Source organism: Centruroides sculpturatus, unplaced genomic scaffold, assembly GCF_000671375.1.
Source record: "Centruroides sculpturatus isolate CEXI.00-Female unplaced genomic scaffold, Cexi_2.0 scaffold171, whole genome shotgun sequence".
Classification (NCBI taxonomy): Eukaryota; Metazoa; Arthropoda; class Arachnida; order Scorpiones; family Buthidae; genus Centruroides; species Centruroides sculpturatus.
In genome coordinates this window covers 26,366-44,326 of record NW_019384470.1, presented here as the reverse complement: position 1 = coordinate 44,326, position 17,961 = coordinate 26,366, and the positions used below count along the sequence as shown (strand labels likewise).

The 17,961-nt window shown below is 32.2% G+C and overlaps 1 protein-coding gene across 3 annotated transcripts; it reads left to right on the top strand.

Moving 5' to 3' along the window:
- Window positions 1-732: 732 nt before the first annotated feature.
- On the top strand, window positions 733-3,573 carry LOC111621137 (gastrula zinc finger protein XlCGF49.1-like). Of its 3 annotated transcripts, none has more exons than XM_023363207.1 (3): window positions 733-809; window positions 889-1,095; window positions 3,076-3,573. In XM_023363207.1, the coding sequence occupies exons 1-3, from the start codon at window positions 791-793 to the stop codon at window positions 3,444-3,446; spliced, it is 597 nt and encodes a 198-aa protein (XP_023218975.1). In that variant the 5' UTR covers window positions 733-790; the 3' UTR covers window positions 3,447-3,573. The 3 variants fall into 3 exon arrangements, 1 of the variants encoding a protein (XP_023218975.1); XR_002756004.1 differs by lacking the exons at window positions 733-809; window positions 3,076-3,573 and adding exons at window positions 1,864-2,101; window positions 2,380-3,038 and having other exon boundaries at window positions 983-1,095; XR_002756005.1 differs by lacking the exons at window positions 733-809; window positions 3,076-3,573 and adding exons at window positions 1,857-2,101; window positions 2,380-3,038 and having other exon boundaries at window positions 1,032-1,095.
- Window positions 3,574-17,961: the final 14,388 nt, after the last annotated feature.

The window sequence follows — 17,961 nt, the reverse complement described above, 5'->3', positions numbered from 1 at the left end:
TACATTTTAATGGTTTAAACTCGCGGTTTTGAAAAAAATAAACATGGTCCTGTATTATATCTCGAGTAGGGTAAAACTTAATAACGATTTTACCCTACTCGAGATGTGCAAGAATTTATCGAGAAGCATCATCCTAACAAAGTTATGGCTAATAGGGTCATTAATTAATTTAATGAACGACACTGTGCTAGCGTGTTTTAGAAAAATTTTGATTAAGAGAGTAAGACAATCGACTTTAGGCCACTTTCTTGTTCCTTACCAAAAGAGACCTCGACTCGAAAAAACTCCGAACGCAGTTCTACCCGATATTTTTATGAAGGGGATTTCTATTCCAAGCATTAAGCTCTGTAGAAATAAAGGTATGTACTGTACAATGCTACTTTATTAAATAAAGTTTACATATTTGTTTCTGTAATGATAGATACTACGTTTTCTTGTATTTTCATCAAAGAAAACCCATTTTACAAATAAAATTACAAAAATACTGACAACTAGAACGGATTAATTGTATTTGCATAAATTTCTATGAGAAAAATTGCTTCGGTTAACGAACGGACTCGTGGAACGGATTGCGTTCGTTAACCGGGGTTCCACCATATTATGAAATCGTTGTTTAGGCTTATTCAATACGTAGTATTTACTGTAGATTTAGCATGATCATTTCTATAAGTAACAGACAGAGTGCGCTTGCATTTAATATAAATAAGATGTTTTTGAAAAATGAACGATTGGTGAATATTCATTATGATAATAACCGTCGTCAGGACAAAAAATTTACCAGCGGCACTGTATGAAAATATTTATTTATGGTAAATTTTTAATGAAATATTATTCCTAGTAAGTAGAATTAGAGTAAAATATCATTGGAAATTTGACGCTTAATTCCAGGATCAAAATATCGGCAAAAAAAAAGTTTCTTGCATCTGGAATTACAGACGGCGCCACTGGGTTTATTCAAATTTGAAAAGTGTTCCGTTACAACGCAATCGTTAAAAGAGCGACAAGAAGAGGAAAGATATTTTGTGTTATTAATTTATTTTCGAGTTGGAAATTGTTCCGAGGAGAAATGGAAGGAACGTTCCCGGCCATTCAAAGGTAAAACTTTATAATTGGTCCGTCGGGCGCTGTTTTAATTTATTGATAAAAATACAATGGAACAAGTTGGTTATTATTGCAATTGTGAGAATTCTTCGATACGCCTACAGAAATATTTCGAAAAATTTATAAAAATCCACAACGGGTTTAAATGCGGAGTGTTTTCTTCATTTATTATTTCTCCAGAACGGAGTTAGATGAAAGACGAGATCAATTATGGAATCGTTAAAAGCAGCGGGATGCCCCGATTATCTGAACATGAAATTCCGCTGCAAATCGGAAGTCACACTATTTCGATTGAAAAGTTTTCTTCCGAAAGCAGTTATATATAATCGGCACTACTCTATTGTTAAAAGGAAAGAATGATGTACGGGGCAAAACGCTGCTAATTGAAAGTGGAGAGCAAATATTTTAAAGGAAGTAAATTATCAATATGATTAAAAACTGCAGCCCGGCATTGTGACCGTGTCACAATAAATCACCCCTCGTTATTAGTAATTTTAAATATTGTTTAAAAGTATTAATTTCTTTTCAATAATACTCGAATCAAACATTATTTTTCGAATTTCGATTTGTAAATTTCGAAAAATACAGAAATGAAAACAATTGGAATTTAAATATTAGATTGTGCCACTTATTTTTTTTTTAAGAAAATTGACAGTTCATTTACAGAAAAAAAAACGGCAAATGCCCATTCAGATAGAGAAGTTTAAACTGTATTTATATTTAAATTCTTGAATAGATTTGACTCATCAGGAAAGTTGTTAGAATCTTTCAGAAAGAAATCGAAAGAATCGTGTCTATTTGTTTTCCTGCCGTCGTCTTCGGTTCCGTCCGAACAGAAAAGAGGAGAAGAAACGACAATAAATAGCTGAAGATTTCTCGGATGACATTTCTTTATCTATCGAATGGCCCTAGAGTTTGGTTTGTGGAATGTGCTAACAAGTATTAAAAGTGCTTTACGTTTTTCTCTTGAATGAAGTTTCCTGACTAAGTGTAGACAAACGTAAGTAAATCTTTCATTTTTTCACGCATTCTCAAAACCACAATTTTGAAGAAAAGATTAGAAATGGTTGTTTTTAAAATTTCAAATTCCTCAATCAAAATTGAAACATGAAAATAAAAGGAAAGGATCTTCGTAAAATACAGTATTATATAAACTACGTGTTTATGAACATAGCAGATAAAACTATTTTAATTATCCTATTAATAATTAATGAATGCATTTCATAAGTATACGAATTCTTGATTAAGAAAATTAACTTAAAAACGTTTATTTTTCAGATCTTGAACTCAGCTTTAATTTTGTGGCGCCACATTTCCAAGAAAGAATCTAAAATTATTTAATTTTAAATATTTCATTTGTTTTATAAAATAATGCATGACGTCATTCTCGTATCTGATTTCATTCAAACCTTTATTTTCAGATTCACTATCATCCAATAGAGAGAAGAGTAACAAACGTAGAACTGTTTCCAGGAAAAGGATGAGTCGAGGAATGCGTTTAAGTTCTGTTTACAGAAGACTCAATTGAAGGCAGTGATAAGAAATTATACGAGAATATGAAAAAAGGAAGAATATATGTCAAGCAAATGAAGAGAAACAGAAATGAAATGAAGAACATATTTTAAATAATTTCCAAATATGTTATATTTTAAAATGCTCTTCATATAAGTTGTTTTGAGATAAATGTATAAATTACATTAATTTGTGATAGTATGTGTATACTACTTGAAAATATTTGCAAATACTGGTGTAAGCAGTTTACGTATGATTTATTGTTTCATTTGGGGTGGTCTAGTTAGTTGTAAGGTATCAATTTTCGTTTAAAAAGTCTTGCTAGAAAAAAAATTATTTTTCTATCTGCACACACACTCTAACAATACTTTAAAATCAGCGATTAATATTAGATATTTGCATATTCGATTAGCAATGAAGTGAAGAGAGTTTCGGTTTTAATGCTCTTACGATATTTTACAGGTTTAAACAATCAAAAGTCAAGAAATGGGAAGTATCGATGTGGCAGTTGCGAGAAAGAATACGTTTCGAAGACTGGGTTAAAATATCATCGCAGGATTCACACTGGAGAGAAACTCTTTGCCTGTGATCATTGCAAACAACGTTTTACACAAAAAGGAAATCTGATTCGACATCTCCGAATTCACACGGGGGAGAAGCCTTTCTCTTGCGACCATTGCAAACGAAGTTTTACACTAAAACATCATCTCATAGGACATCTTCGTTTTCACACCGGAGAGAAACCATTCTCGTGTGATCATTGCTCACAAAAATTTCGTTTTAAACGTTCTTTAAAATATCATATTACTAAACATCATAATAGTAACGAATAATGACTTGTGGAAATGATTTTATTAACTTTCTTCGAAAAATATGTAATACTCGTATTTTAGATTTTATTGAACATGAAACAAGAAATTTCTAAAGTTTGATTTTCTTCGTTTTGTAACTTTCATTTTGTGCATAGAACAATTGATTTTATGTACCGAAAAAAATATGGTTTTTAGAATAAATACAAATCTTGTTGATTAGAAAGAAATATGGTTATTTTTACTTGTTTCAGTACGTGTAATTTATTTAGGGCGATAACATTCATTTGTATTATTTACGGAGAAATGTTTATTGTTAGAAGTGTATTCAGAAACATGACAAGTGGTCGTGTTTGCACGAAGATGAATTATTGTCACTCGCTTTATTTTCAGATACGAAAGAGATTAGAATAAGTGAATTTTACCGTCATTTTTTTAAAATCATAAACAGTAAAAATTTTTAATAACGAAAACATTTCATTTGAAAAATAGATATATCACACAGACAACCAATTTCTAAACGTTGTATACACGTTAAAGTGAAATAAATACGAGTTAAACATTGCGAAACATAATTTATTACCTGTCAGTTTTGTTTGAGGTAAATTTTACATTATATTGCATTAAAATGATTTTGTCTTACGAACAGTTTCAATTTCAGTGAAAATAAAAACTGATGGAAAAGAGTTTAAATAGTTATGAAATGCATAATTGCGCATAATAATAGTAAATAAACGTATTGATCTTAAACGCCAGTAACTTATTGGACTTTGTCAATGTGATAATTCCTAGAAAATAACTGTGTCTAAACAGGGTTCATATTAAAAAATTGAGTTTCATCTTTTTTTTTTTTTTTTTTTTTCTCTCAGGTTATACGTACTTTTTAACAGCCAGGAATTTCGATCTAAGGGGTGTTTTCTTTCTCGATATCGCCAAATATTTTTAATGGCAGGTTCAGATATTCGTCGACTCATCTTTGAATTACCCTTTGCATCCGCTTTTCCCGTATCGGTCGAATTCTCTACTTTAATTTCTGCAGGACTATCGTTTTCAACTAATTCTTTCGAACTAATAGCGTTTTCTATCGAAATTGTCTGATTTAAAACTTTTTCTTTTAGGAAATTGTTGAAATTTTGATCCGAACATTTTGAGCGCTGTGATTTTAACGAAATTCCTTTTTCTTTCGTGGTAAAATTATATTACTTTTCGCGTAAGTTTTTTGCATGAATGTTTAATTTTACTTATTACCACAATTCGTTCTTCGTTTTTTGTTTCGTTTCCGGAGCTTGGTCTCTCTAAGCCATTTGCACTTTTGAATTTGCATTTTCTGTAGTATTTCGATGATTTTCTCATCCGGTTATTTTATTATTTTTACTCCATTTAAATGCATTGCTAAAAGAGCTATTTCAGATGATTTTGAAACCAGAGTATTTCCTGTTTGTACTTTATCGAAACGGTTTTCAATGTCTTCAGAATGAATCCTCACTACTGCAATTGCTCCATGAATTTTTCCGATTGGATCCATAGTTTTTATTTTTACTGTTTTTTCCGAATAAATTCCAGTATTGATTACGGGTTTGGTTGTAGTTTTCTCGGAATAACAAAAATAAATTATGTTTTTGAAATCTGTTTGTATATCCATAATTGACTTGGATATCCCAAAGGTTAGAAAAATTTCCGACGATTTTCATCCGAGAGAGTTATTTATATTTATTTTCATGAACTGAACTTCGGATTTCAGCTCATTCAGCTCTTCTTCAATTCTCTTTTCAATTTGCGTGGAGAAACAAAATGTCGAAAATAGGTAGTAAATTATACTACCAATAGTTATTTCTGTTACACATCTAAATGCAAGATAACTTGCAGATATGTAAAAATATTCAAGCCTATCATATATTATCGCCATGATACTTCTTTCTATTCTATATTCTGTAAATTCTATAAACATCATTTTTACAAAATTTTCTTAAAGCTTATTCTGCATTTATTTAATCTACACGTTAATTTTTTACCGTAAACAAAAGTGTATTCGTATAAACAGTATTTTATTTTTAATACGATGTAATATACCAATTTCGATTTGTAATTTTTAAAAATGATTTGTTTAGCAATCTTCCTCCTGACTTTTTCAAACATTACAAATAATCAAAATTTCGAAAGTTTTAATCAGGATTATTCTGAACGTAAGGTTGTCACCCATAATCATTGTTAGTATTTTAGTTTTTACATTAATTAATTAGCAAAATTATATTACAAGTACATTCGGAAGATGCCGATCTTGCCTTAGGAAATCCCGATCTGTTCGGTGGCGATATTATTAGAGATTTCGATGATGTAAGTAATTATAGAAATTGATAGAAAATTTTTAATTTAAAATAATTATTGTTGCTCGAAATTAAACATTTTCAGTCGAGGAATGCTGTTCGATTTAATATTCATTTGTGGGCCGGAGGAATCATACCATACGTAATTGACGAAGAACTTCGTAATAAATTATTTTATATATTTAAAAAAATTTATAAATAATTTATCTTTTAATATTTGGTTAAAAAACTTTTAGGAAATTCTAAAAAATCTAGACGGCTAATAATGAGAGCCATGAGGACTTTCCGTGAAAAAACTTGTATTCGATTTGAAAAGAAAACCAATGAAAAAAATTACGTAGAAATTTTAAATGATAATCAGTAAGTTAATCAGAAACCTCCACAAGATATAAGCAAAATTATTAAAATTAATAAATTTTCAGATGTTATGCAATGGTGGGTCAAAGTAAAGGAATAAACTTCGTATCACTGACTAATGAATGCATGTATTTGGGAGCAATCATTCATCAATTAAATCACATTGTTGGCTTTTACCACGAACAGAATCGACCCGACAGAGATGAATACGTAAAAATATTTTGGGAGAATATAAAACCGAGTAAGAGAATATCAATTTAATACTTATTTGCAAAATATATGAATAAAAACATGTGTTTAATGCATTATAATATACTTGTAGAGATGGAATCGCAGTTCGTTATGCTTGGGCCAAATCAAATGAGAATTTTAAATGAATTTGATTATCATTCCATAATGCTCTATGGAGGAAGAGCTTTCTCAAAGGATGGGCACAGCCAAACTATGGTAGCTTTAAAACCAGGTGCGAGGCTCCGTAGCATCAAAGAAAAAGCAGGGTTGAGCAAAAGTGACGTTTTCCGTATAAATACTTTATATAACTGTTTTAATTCTACTAGAAATTATAAATGAAGGTCAATTATGCAAACAGTTATATTTTTTAAAAAATGCAACGTATCTTTGTTTATATCTTATATCATATGATTACTGCACGATATTTTATGCTGAAATTTCATTAAATTATTTATGTGTATTGATAAAAGTTTAATGCTTTCATAATTAAATTTAAATAAGTCTTCAAAATCACAATGTTGTTGTATTGAAAGTTCGCTCTATGCAAAGGTGAGTCACCCATACTTTTGAAAGAAGTCTGTACCAATTTTTGTAAATTTTATAAGTAATAAAGTATTAGAATATGACAGAAATTTAGCAGAGGAGAAGGTGGTATATATGGAACCCCAATTACATTTTAGTGAATTGTAAACAAGGTATCATAACTACACCCACATTTTTTGTGCAAAAAGTACTTGTAACTATTAAACTAAATGTTCCTAATTGGATTTTTCGCTAGTGTAACTATAAGTATGGTTTTTGAAGGCTTTTGTACAAAAAGTCAGAAAGTAGGCTTAGAGAAAATCGGGTGGTAATATGGAACCTTACTGTATATTTTCAAAAAATGCTTTAATGTAGCCAAAAACAAATAGGAAAGTACAAAGAATGTTAAATAATTACAAAATCATTTACTCCAATGTATTTTAACGCAAAAATGATTTAATAATAATAATAATAATAATAAAGAAATGTACAAAGAAGAAGCTAATCATTTACAAAAATCACAAATATAAAGCTCCGTTTCAACATCAGCACAATCTTTATGTGTCCACATAACGCATATTAGGCATTGCACCCACACCTCCCCATGACTATTATCTGAAAACAGACAAGCAGTGTCATCTTTAAAACCAGGCTAGTCTAAAGGAGAGTAAACAGATGAAGAGATATCAATAGAGTCATCATCACTTCAATATTGGCACAAGAACAATGTGCCCATTTATCACAGCTGCTATATTTATTGTTATTTTTCAAATAAATAAACATAAAAGTTTGAACTTACTTGTAGACTATTTACTTTACCAGACGATAATGTCACTTCCCGCATGCTCAGTTTCGCTATTTTGTAAGCAGACGACATATTTTTTCATGAAAAAAAATGTTTATCAGTAATAATATTTTACACTACAATACGTGGTGCTGTAGTGTAAACCATACTTTACTAGCTACAAATAATCACGTGCGCTAATGAAGTGGTATTCTTTCATTAACCTTTAAATGTGCATCCGTTCGTTTAGTTCTATTAGTCTACCAACGATGATTTTAGTTGTCTTTCTTTACTAGATCTATAATTTCAGAAAACTTTAATATGATAATTTATTAATTAATATTAATANTTAACAATATTTTACGCTGAAATTTCATTAAATTATTTATTTGTATTTATAAAAGTTTAATGCTTTCATAATTAAATTTAAATAAGTCTTCAAAATCACAATGTTGTTTATTGAAAGTTTGCTCTATGCAATGGTGAGTTACCCATATTTTTCAAAGAAGTCTGTACCAATTTTTTAAACTTTATAAGTAATAAAGTATTTGAAGATGACAGAAATTTAGTATTAGCTTTCTGAGAGCTTTCAACAAAATCGTGCTCCTCACACATATTAACATACAATCCATACATACAGAAAAAACCCACGAATTTTTCCGTAAATGTTATTAGGTGTAAATCTAGTGTTTGTTGGAGTCCTACGGCATTAATACAATTTGACATAAAAGCTTGATTTGTTTTACCACCCAATCCAAATTATAGCCGTATGCAGAGCCGTCAAAATGGCAGCCAATCGCAAGGGTGACCGAGGATCTANACTTTAATATGATAATTTATTAATTAATATTAATACATTCTATTCAAACATAACAGGCAAGTCGATTGAATTATCATATTGAAGATGTGACCCAGGTTACAGGTTGCAGATTGCTGTTGGGGGCCATCAAAACTGTAGATCATGTCGATAAAAGCAAAGATGTCCGTAAAACCATACATCTAAATATAATTCTTCGATAGAAATAATCGACCAAAATCCACCGTACGCAATCGCGAGTCGCGCCGCGCATCTCGCGCTTTGATAAAGCTATCGTGTTTAATGTATTTCAATTTCAGATTTACCGCAGAATTAAATATCAAAGCTGAATTTCATACTCGGAATAATCTTTATATAACTAGACGTTTTGTAGAATAAATCTATGTCTAACATTCTTCCATTAACGTAGAAATATGCTTATCGATCTTTGTATTCAACTGCTCTATTTACTTTTACTCGTTCCATTTATTTACTCGAACAAGAGAAATCATTTTTCTGAACGTTATTAAATTTATATAACGGTTAATGTAAATATAAATCCACACCAATGTCCATTATTGCATTCGTTAAATATATTTGATTGCAGTTGAGAAACTGGAGAGAAGAATAAAGCAGACCAACGTACACCATAACAATACAGATTATAATTGTACACGTATAGTTCGGAAATGAATTATTCCGATCAACAAAACATATGTCTGGGTGTCATGATACGTCCTATTTTAGACTCGGCAAAAATGTTTGGAATGGATTTCGTACTTCCGCGTCATTGCACGTTAGAAAGAAGAGGAAATGAAAGAACAAAACTTTCAAAATTATTCAAAATATATTGTCATTTTATCGAATTGGTATTATGGACAATTGCTGTTGTTTACATTTATTGGATATTTAATTTAGACTTTTATTGCTTACGAATCGTGCATTATTTAAAAAATTACGCATTGCATGATGCAGTAGTAAACACGGCACTAATTCTGTAAGCAGCCGCACAGTTCAGTATTTTAAAAAGGAGGAAATTAACTTTGCACTGTATTCAAAGCTGGTACAAGGAAGAATATAAAGTAATTGATAAGATGCAACTCTTACAAATTTGTTTATTCATATTTTTATTTTTGGATTTTTTATGTATTTCGATTCTCTCACAGATTGTCGTCTACTTAGAAGTTAAAAGAGAGAATGGATCAAACAGCGAATCATTCGCTACATTTGTATATATTTATGTTTCAGCACACGTTATATCAATTATCTCTATTGTTTTTGTATAGGTCTTGTCCAAGTTAGCAGATTAATAAAACTTTTAGAAGATCTAGCAAATATGAAATCAGAAAATACAGATTTACGAAATAAGTTAGACAAACTTATCAACAAACACGTAGAAATACAAGCTCTTATAGAACATGCGAACGTAGAATGGGAAATGCTAAAACTGTTAATATATGGATTTTTTATGTACTTCACCTGTGTCATCTTATATGCTGTGATATTTGTGACTGTAGATCCTGATTACAAATTTTTACTCACAATTCTTTGTTTCGGTTTTCTAGCAGGTTGTCTAGTGATACGCGAACTGTTTTTATCTTGTGTGTCGTTGGTAAGTATTGTATTAACCTCATAACAAAAATAGGTTTATATTTCAATATATTTTGCATTTAAACGATGTTTCTTTTACATGTTTATCTCCAAATACTGTAAAATACAAATTATTCGAATTTGTGATTTAATAGTCCATTTTTTCACGTGATTTAATGTCAATTTTTCCTTTCACTCGATGAGTGAAAGCAAAAATGGACATGAAAAGTTTGTTTCACTGCGTTTAAGATTGCTTTCAATTAACATGTAAATTGCATGAATAACACGCCAAAAATAAGCGATATATCATAACAATAAATATTTTTACTATAAAGTTCGAAGGTACCCACTACATGTTAATGCTGAACAGTACGAATTGTTATAAAGCATAAAATGAAATGAAATTTTAAAAAATTGATGAATGCATTATTTTTATTACAGCTCTATGATGATTTTGTGTCCATTTACAAACTTTCATCTGCAGATCTCCCATTAGAGTTCAAACTGAAGATAAGTGTAAATTGTATTTTAGAATTAGTATAGATTTAGTATATCTATATCTATATATATTAAAATAAACGTGTTTGTGCCTATACGTCACTCTGCAGCCATAACTACACATCGCACATAAATGGTGTTTGTGCGTGGTAGTAGACCCAAGTCTCTCATCGTGCACTATGGTAGTTGCGTCTCAATAGTTATAAGGGTGTGAGAGATATGGGGTTTGAAAGTGGTTGACTTAGAAAATGCATGACGCTTCAATGAGAATGTTGCAGTTTTTTCTAGAAAGTTCCACAGCCTAGAGGTGAAATTTGGTACACAGTTAGGGTACGTCACGAGAACGCACACTAACAAGGGATTTTTTGAAATTTCCAATCCCGCGGGGAAAGGGACAGGTTTAAAGTTTCAACAATGAAAATGTTAAGAAAAAGCAACGTGCAACATTTAAAAGCGCAGATACGTTTTTTTTGCGTTAAATCGAACATAATTTTAGACCCATCTAAAAATTTTTAATTAGTCTGGAAACAGGGAAACTAATTATTGCATTCTGTGAAAACGGGTAAAATTGGCTATAATGTAATAATCTTAATCTTCGTTATCGTTACTTTTTGCCCAAGCAAAGCCGGGCTTATCTGCTAGTTTGTTATAAAGTTTACTATATAAGGAGGAAAAGGATTTATGGAAAATGTCTGTAATCCCTGTTACATCAAATTGGTATAAACGGAATTATACAATAACACTGTAGTACATTAATTACAATAAATAAATTCCTATTAGGCTTTCTAAAGAATTTTAAATGCTATTTGTAAGATTCAGGAAAGGCGCTAAAAATGAACGTTGAGATATTTTTCTGTTAAATAGTGAGGGCTCCAAAGGATCTTTTTTTTCACTATAACCGAAATTGTGGATTGTGGCAGAAATTGAAAATCGAATAAAATGCTATTTATAATTTTCATCGCAATTATTATATGTCAGATTATTTTCAATATTTGAAATAATTAAAAAATATTCATTAATTTATAAAGTGACTATTGCAATTTAGATGGATGATTTTATGAAAAGATTTGGAAAAATTCCTTTGGCTTTTTCTATTGGCGGTTTCTTCTATATAAAAGAAGACTTTTTTATCAAGGTATGTGAAACCTTTACTTAATTTTTCAGCTAAGTAATTGCATTAGTCAATTGTGAATTCTTTGCAGATGGTCAGCGGATTGTATTCTATATTTTCCACAATCCTCGATTTAACAGGAGTGATGGAAAAAGAAAAGAAATGCGCAGAAGTTTCTATTAAAATCACAGACAAAAATAGTACTTTAATATTGTAAATTTAATCTTAATTAATCTTCGGCTGAGCAGTGGTGAAGTTGTTCTATTTCCTAAACACAGGAAATTCGGTCATGGGTTTGCGTCTCCCCAGGACGGGCTGGCCACGTGGAGTTTTCCGGGTTTTCTCCACGTCTGTAACGCCTGAATAGGGGCCAGTTACCCATAAAAAGTCCTCCCGGAAGGCACCCTTCTATGCAGATCGTCTAAGCACTGCGTTGCCATATCTTAAAAGAAACAAATAATTTATCTACGGATTTCAACACTTTAAATCACTTATCTTCTGTATATATTTAATTATAGTAAATACAATTACAGGTAACCCCCGTATAACACGGCACTTCTATAGCACGAATTCACTCTAACACGGTTCAAGTATTAGGAACATCTCCCGTATAACACGGTGCTTTTATAGCACATGTTCACTCTAACACTGTCTGGGAATTGTGTAAAACCCTTGTACAACATAAAATGTAATAAAGAGTGCGTTCTTTTATACCTCTGCGTAACTCCGTGCGAGCATTCTAATTGTTTTCGTGGCTACTTTCAATGCGCTTTCAAGAAATAACCCACTTAATGGTTAAATTTTACAATTGGCACCCTTCTTTTGCCTCTAAAAGCTCATTTTAGAATTATAGATTCCTCCACACAATACTATCGATAGTGCGGGCGCCGCCATCTTTCTTTCACCGTCGTTCCTAAATGCCTACGAACGGCAGCACACCCCCGTTGCAGAGCGACCGCTATTAACGAACGCACCCACAAACTGTTACCAGTTGATAATGCTCACACTAAGATAATCATATAAAATGAATAATCCTCTGGTAAAATATTTACTTAATTAATTAATTACCTATGAAAAAAATGAATAATAAATCAGATTTAAATAAGGATTTAACAGCATGTTTTTTAATTTGTGGAACCTAACCTCCCTTTTCGCACTAGTTCTTTGTTCCGTATAACACGGATTCGCATAGCACGGCAATTTTTTGGAACGTAACTCCCGTGTTATACGGGGGTTACCTGTATTTATTTTTTATTTTTTGAAGTCTTCGGAACGAATTAATCAAATTCCCATAAAAACCTATGGTGAATCGATAATCGGTTAACGAACAAAGTCTTGGAACGGATTATGTTCGTTAACCGATCATCCACTGTATTTGTAATTTTGAAATGCTTCCTTGGCGTAATCGCACGTCTTGTCTACAAAGTAATCATTCAGATCCGGGAGCATTATTTCTGACCATTTTGTTGTGTCTGTAGTTAAAAGAGTGCATGTCTTTATCCAACCGATCAGGCCACTCAATTCTCCCGCAACTTAAATTCATCCTGAATCTGCATGTGTGGTAGATATGTGCCTAAACTTTCCAATTGACAGGCTAAATTATTAAGTCGTAAATAGGCAAGCCAACAAATATTTTATATATTACATATACATATTCTAAAAAGAAGACTATTTATATCATTTATGTGTGATGTGTCAAATATTTAACATGTGTTGAGAACTGAATTGGATCCGGAGGCCGTATTTTAGACATCAATGGTCAAAACAGTTGAAATACAAGGTGTGACAATTAAATTCCAGGACTGGAGTAATAAAAGGACACAAAGAACATATAATGAAAAACCCTTTTAAAATGTTTCAAAGTAATCCCCATGGAGGGCAATACACTTCTCGCAACGCTTGTACAAGTTCTTGAAACACTCGGCAAAGTCACTTCCGTTGACAGCTCTGAATTCCTTGGTCACATTGCGCTGTATGTCCTCCAGATCGTCGAATCTTCGTCTCTTCAATGTGATTTTTATTTTCGGAAACAAAAAATAGTCGCAAGGCGATAAATCTGGTGAGTATGGCGGGTGGTTCAACTCAACAATGCCACGTTTGGCCAAAAACTCTTTGACAACAGTCGCAGTGTGCGGGCGGACATTGTCGGACAGCAGTACCCAGCTTCCTTTTGCTGCAAACTGAGGCCTAACCTGACGAGCTGTCTCCAGATTGATACCAGTTGTCTCTGCTATCATCCGAATAGACATTCGACGGTCATATCGCAGCAAGTCTCCGATGTTTTCGATATTTTCTGGTGTTTGAACTGATTGAGGTCGTTCAGAGCAAGCATCGTCCTCAAGATCTTCCCGACCATCCCTGAAACGCGCAAATAACTCAAAAACACGAGAGCGGAACAGGGTATCATTCCCATAAACTTGCTTGATGAGGGCTACGTCTCTGTTGCACTTTTACTCAACTTGTAACAAAACTTAATGTTCGCGTTTTGTTCCATGACAAAAACGTGACAGCACTTTCTCACAGCAATATGTGAATGAAGTACAGAAAAAGAACGAGTTACGAGACATGAACAAATTTATGCAAACAAGTAGCCAGATGGTTGAACTATTATGACAAGTTTCTGNCATTCTTATGAGTAAAATGAAGTAAAATCTTTGTCAATTAGTCGATTTACAACTCAGAAAAGAAGTGTTGAAAATAGAGTCATAAAACAATTAACGTTTATTGACTTTCGCGGTAGGGGGTAACGCGGGGTCGGTTGACAAATTTTCTCGCAGTAGTGCAAAAGTTCTACTCACTTCGCTTGAAAGTGTCATATTTCTTCCCCACTTACAAACAAACCCGATGGCAATCGGTGAAACAGGAGATAAATTACAGCGAGTTGAAATTTGATATGTTTATTTTTTTGCGTTTTTCGTATCGAATTACATAAAAATAAATATTAAAAAATTCATTTTGTCAATATGCAAGTAATTTATATCACTAGATAGAAAACAAAGCGCAGAATTCAACTAAGAAACTGTAGTTTCTTTACGCGATAGATAAAATTGAATTATTTCATATTAAAAACACTGGGTCTATAAGACCCATGCGACTCAAGTAAGGGCCCCATTCCTAGCGACTTACGGAGGGTTAATTTTCGGCTGAGCAGTGGTGAAGTGGTTCTATTTCCTAAACACAGGGAATTCGGTCATGGGTTTGCGTCTCCCCAGGACGGGCTGGCCACGTTGAGTTTTCCGGGTTTTCTCCACGTCCACGTCTGTAACGCCTGAATAGGGGCCAGTTACCCTTAAAAAGTCCTTACGGAAGGCACTCTTCTATGCAGATCGTCTAAGCACTGCGTCGCCATATCTTAAAAGAAACAAATAATTAATCTACGGATTTCACAACACTTTAAATCACTTATCTTCTGTATATATTTAAGTATAATAAATACAATTACATGTAACTCCCATATAACACGGCACTTCTATAGCACGGATTCACTCTAACACGGTTGAAGAATTAGGAACATCTCCCGTATAACACGGTGCTTTTATAGCACAGGTTCACTGTAACACGGTCTGGAAATTATGTAAAACCCTCGTACAACATAAAATGTAATAAAGAGTGCGTTCTTTTATACCTCTGCGTAACTCCGTGCGAGCATTCTAATTGTTTTCGTGGCTACTTTGAATGTGCTTTCAACAAATAACCCACTTAATGGTTAAATTTTACAATTGGCATTCTTCTTTTGCCTCTAAAACCTCATTTTAGAATTATAGATTCCTCCACACAATACTATCGATAGTGCGGGCGCCGCCATCTTCTTTCACCGTCGTACCTAAATGCCTACGAACGGCAGAGCGACCGCTATTGACGAACGCACCCACAAACTGTTACCAGTTGATAATGCTCACACTAAGATAATCATATAAAATGAATAATCCTGTGGTAAAATATTTACTTAAATAATAAATAAGTATTTTACCTATGAAAAAATGAATAATAAATCTGATTTAAATAAGGATTTAAGAACATGTTTTTTTTATAATTTTTGGAACCTAATCTCCCTTTTCGCACTAGTTCTTTGTTTCGTATAACATGGTAATATTTTGGAACGTAACTCCCGTGTTATACGGGGGTTACCTGCTGTTATTTAATTTCTATTCGCTCAGCAACAACTATAATATTTTTCAGAGAAATAAATAATTTTTTCATGTTTTCATAAAAAAACGAAAAATGTATAAATTTATGGATATAAACAAACACTTTTAGTGCGACATAAAAATGCCTAGAAGAAATGAAATATGTAAGCAACCCTATTTATTTTCTATCTTAAATTTGCACTTGATAAGTACGTATCATCTTTACACACTGCTAGATACTAATTTTGAATGTAAAAAAATTTAAAAAATTATAGTGTAACTAAAGCTTTTTAATACGAGCGCCATAATTATATGCTTTATAATATTGTAATATATTATTTTTATGTATATTTAATTTCAATATAACGAAAGTATCGACCCCCCCTATAACACTGTTGATAATTCCGTTTTATATGAATTACATGTTGTACGAGTCACTTAAATTTTACAAATACTCGTACGTGAGCCGTTCACAGCCAGGCACACGTATTTGTATAACCTAGATGACTCATACAACGTGGAATTCATATAAAACGAAATTATCAACAGTGTTATAGGGGGGCCGACTGTAATGTAATACACTGAAGCACATTTCTGCTTCTAATAATAAATATAGAGAGAAAAACTATTTTTAAACAGTGGTTTTGCGAAAAACATCACTCATTCTATGTTTAAAAGCATTTATTATTCGATAATTTTTAACGACACCAAGATAATATACAGCACTGTTGAACCGATACGGCTTTTATTACTTATTATGTGATTTCAGTGATACCCCGAACTTACGCGATAGGTGGGACCGAGAGATAACCGCGTAAGTCAAATTCGCGCAAGTCGGGGTATAATTTCGCAATTTGTGTAAAATCCAAGTCTGATGTATGTAAGGTAATAAATGTTCCCGTTAATCTTATCTCGTCTTTTGGTTCATTCGCGGTTGCAAGAAATCACATACAGTCTCTCAAGTCTCCGTAGATATAATAAACACAGAAATAAATAACACAAAATAAATTGTAAGTATTCGTCGATTCCGCGCGACACATCCGAACATGTAAACTGAACAATAGTGTGGAGAGAGTGAGTAATCAAGAGTTGCATGGTGCTCAAACAAAAGACGAATCCACGAGATTTGAAAATCGCGTAACTCCGGGTTTGCTTAAGTCGGGGTAGCGTAAGTCGAGGTATTACTGTATTTGCATTTGTTTAACATTGTTCTCACACATTTCACTGGAAAATTGAATGTATTTAAATACAAAATATTCGTGTGCAGTAAAATTTAACTTTAAAATTCACAAGTAATATTTGACAAATATGATATGTTTTTAAAAAAGTATCTACTTCCCCTTTATTTATTCTGTTATTATATGCAGCAAATAGCATTATACGTATAAAAATATATGAATTTATAAAAGCAATAATAATTATAAAATACAGCTCTCCCTTCATAATCTGACAGGTATGAGACCAAAAGGGTGTTGGATTACCAAAACGGCAAAAGTGTCCGGGTTATCGAAAATAATTACATATTTTGCATTGTTTTGCTAGCAGTAGCTTACAATATTCCCTACTCCAACTGTTCGAACAAAACTGCTCACAGAAAGCAGGAAATGTATGTCGTCGTGTAAGAATTCGATGGGAAGATTCGCGTCGCGATACGCTTCTATACACGTAACAGGGACGAATACCATGAAGGGAGGTGCGTCGGACTACTGAGCATGTCGGATAAAAAAGTCGGACTATAAAGGGAAACCTGTATCTGTTAAATTTCAGTTAAAGTTCTCTTTTTTGAATATATTAAAGCAATCTTGTTCCTAATAAAAGAAAACATCAACTAGAAAAGACAAATAATTTTATGTTGTCCTGTAAGCAAGTAATTATTTATTATATGTAATATTACAATACAGTATTCAAAAATTTTCATAATAATTATTAAATATTAATACTAACTTAAATAAGATGTTTTTGAAAAATAAACGATTAGAGAATATTTATTATGATAATCCGGTCATCAGGTCGAAAAATTAACCAGCGGCACTGTATATTAACATTTCGAGAATATTTATTTATAGTAAATTTCTAATGAGATATTATTCCTAGTGAATAGAGTTGGAGTAAAATATGATTGGAAATTTGACGCTTAATCATACGATAAAAATATCAGAAAAATTGGAAGTTTCTTTCATCTGGAATTACAGACGGCGC

Bases quoted from the DNA above. Each gene is read 5' to 3' on its own strand.
- LOC111621137 (XM_023363207.1), top strand. The intron at 1,096-3,075 runs GTAAAACTTTAT...GATATTTTACAG, and splicing joins ACGTTCCCGGCCATTCAAAG to GTTTAAACAATCAAAAGTCA.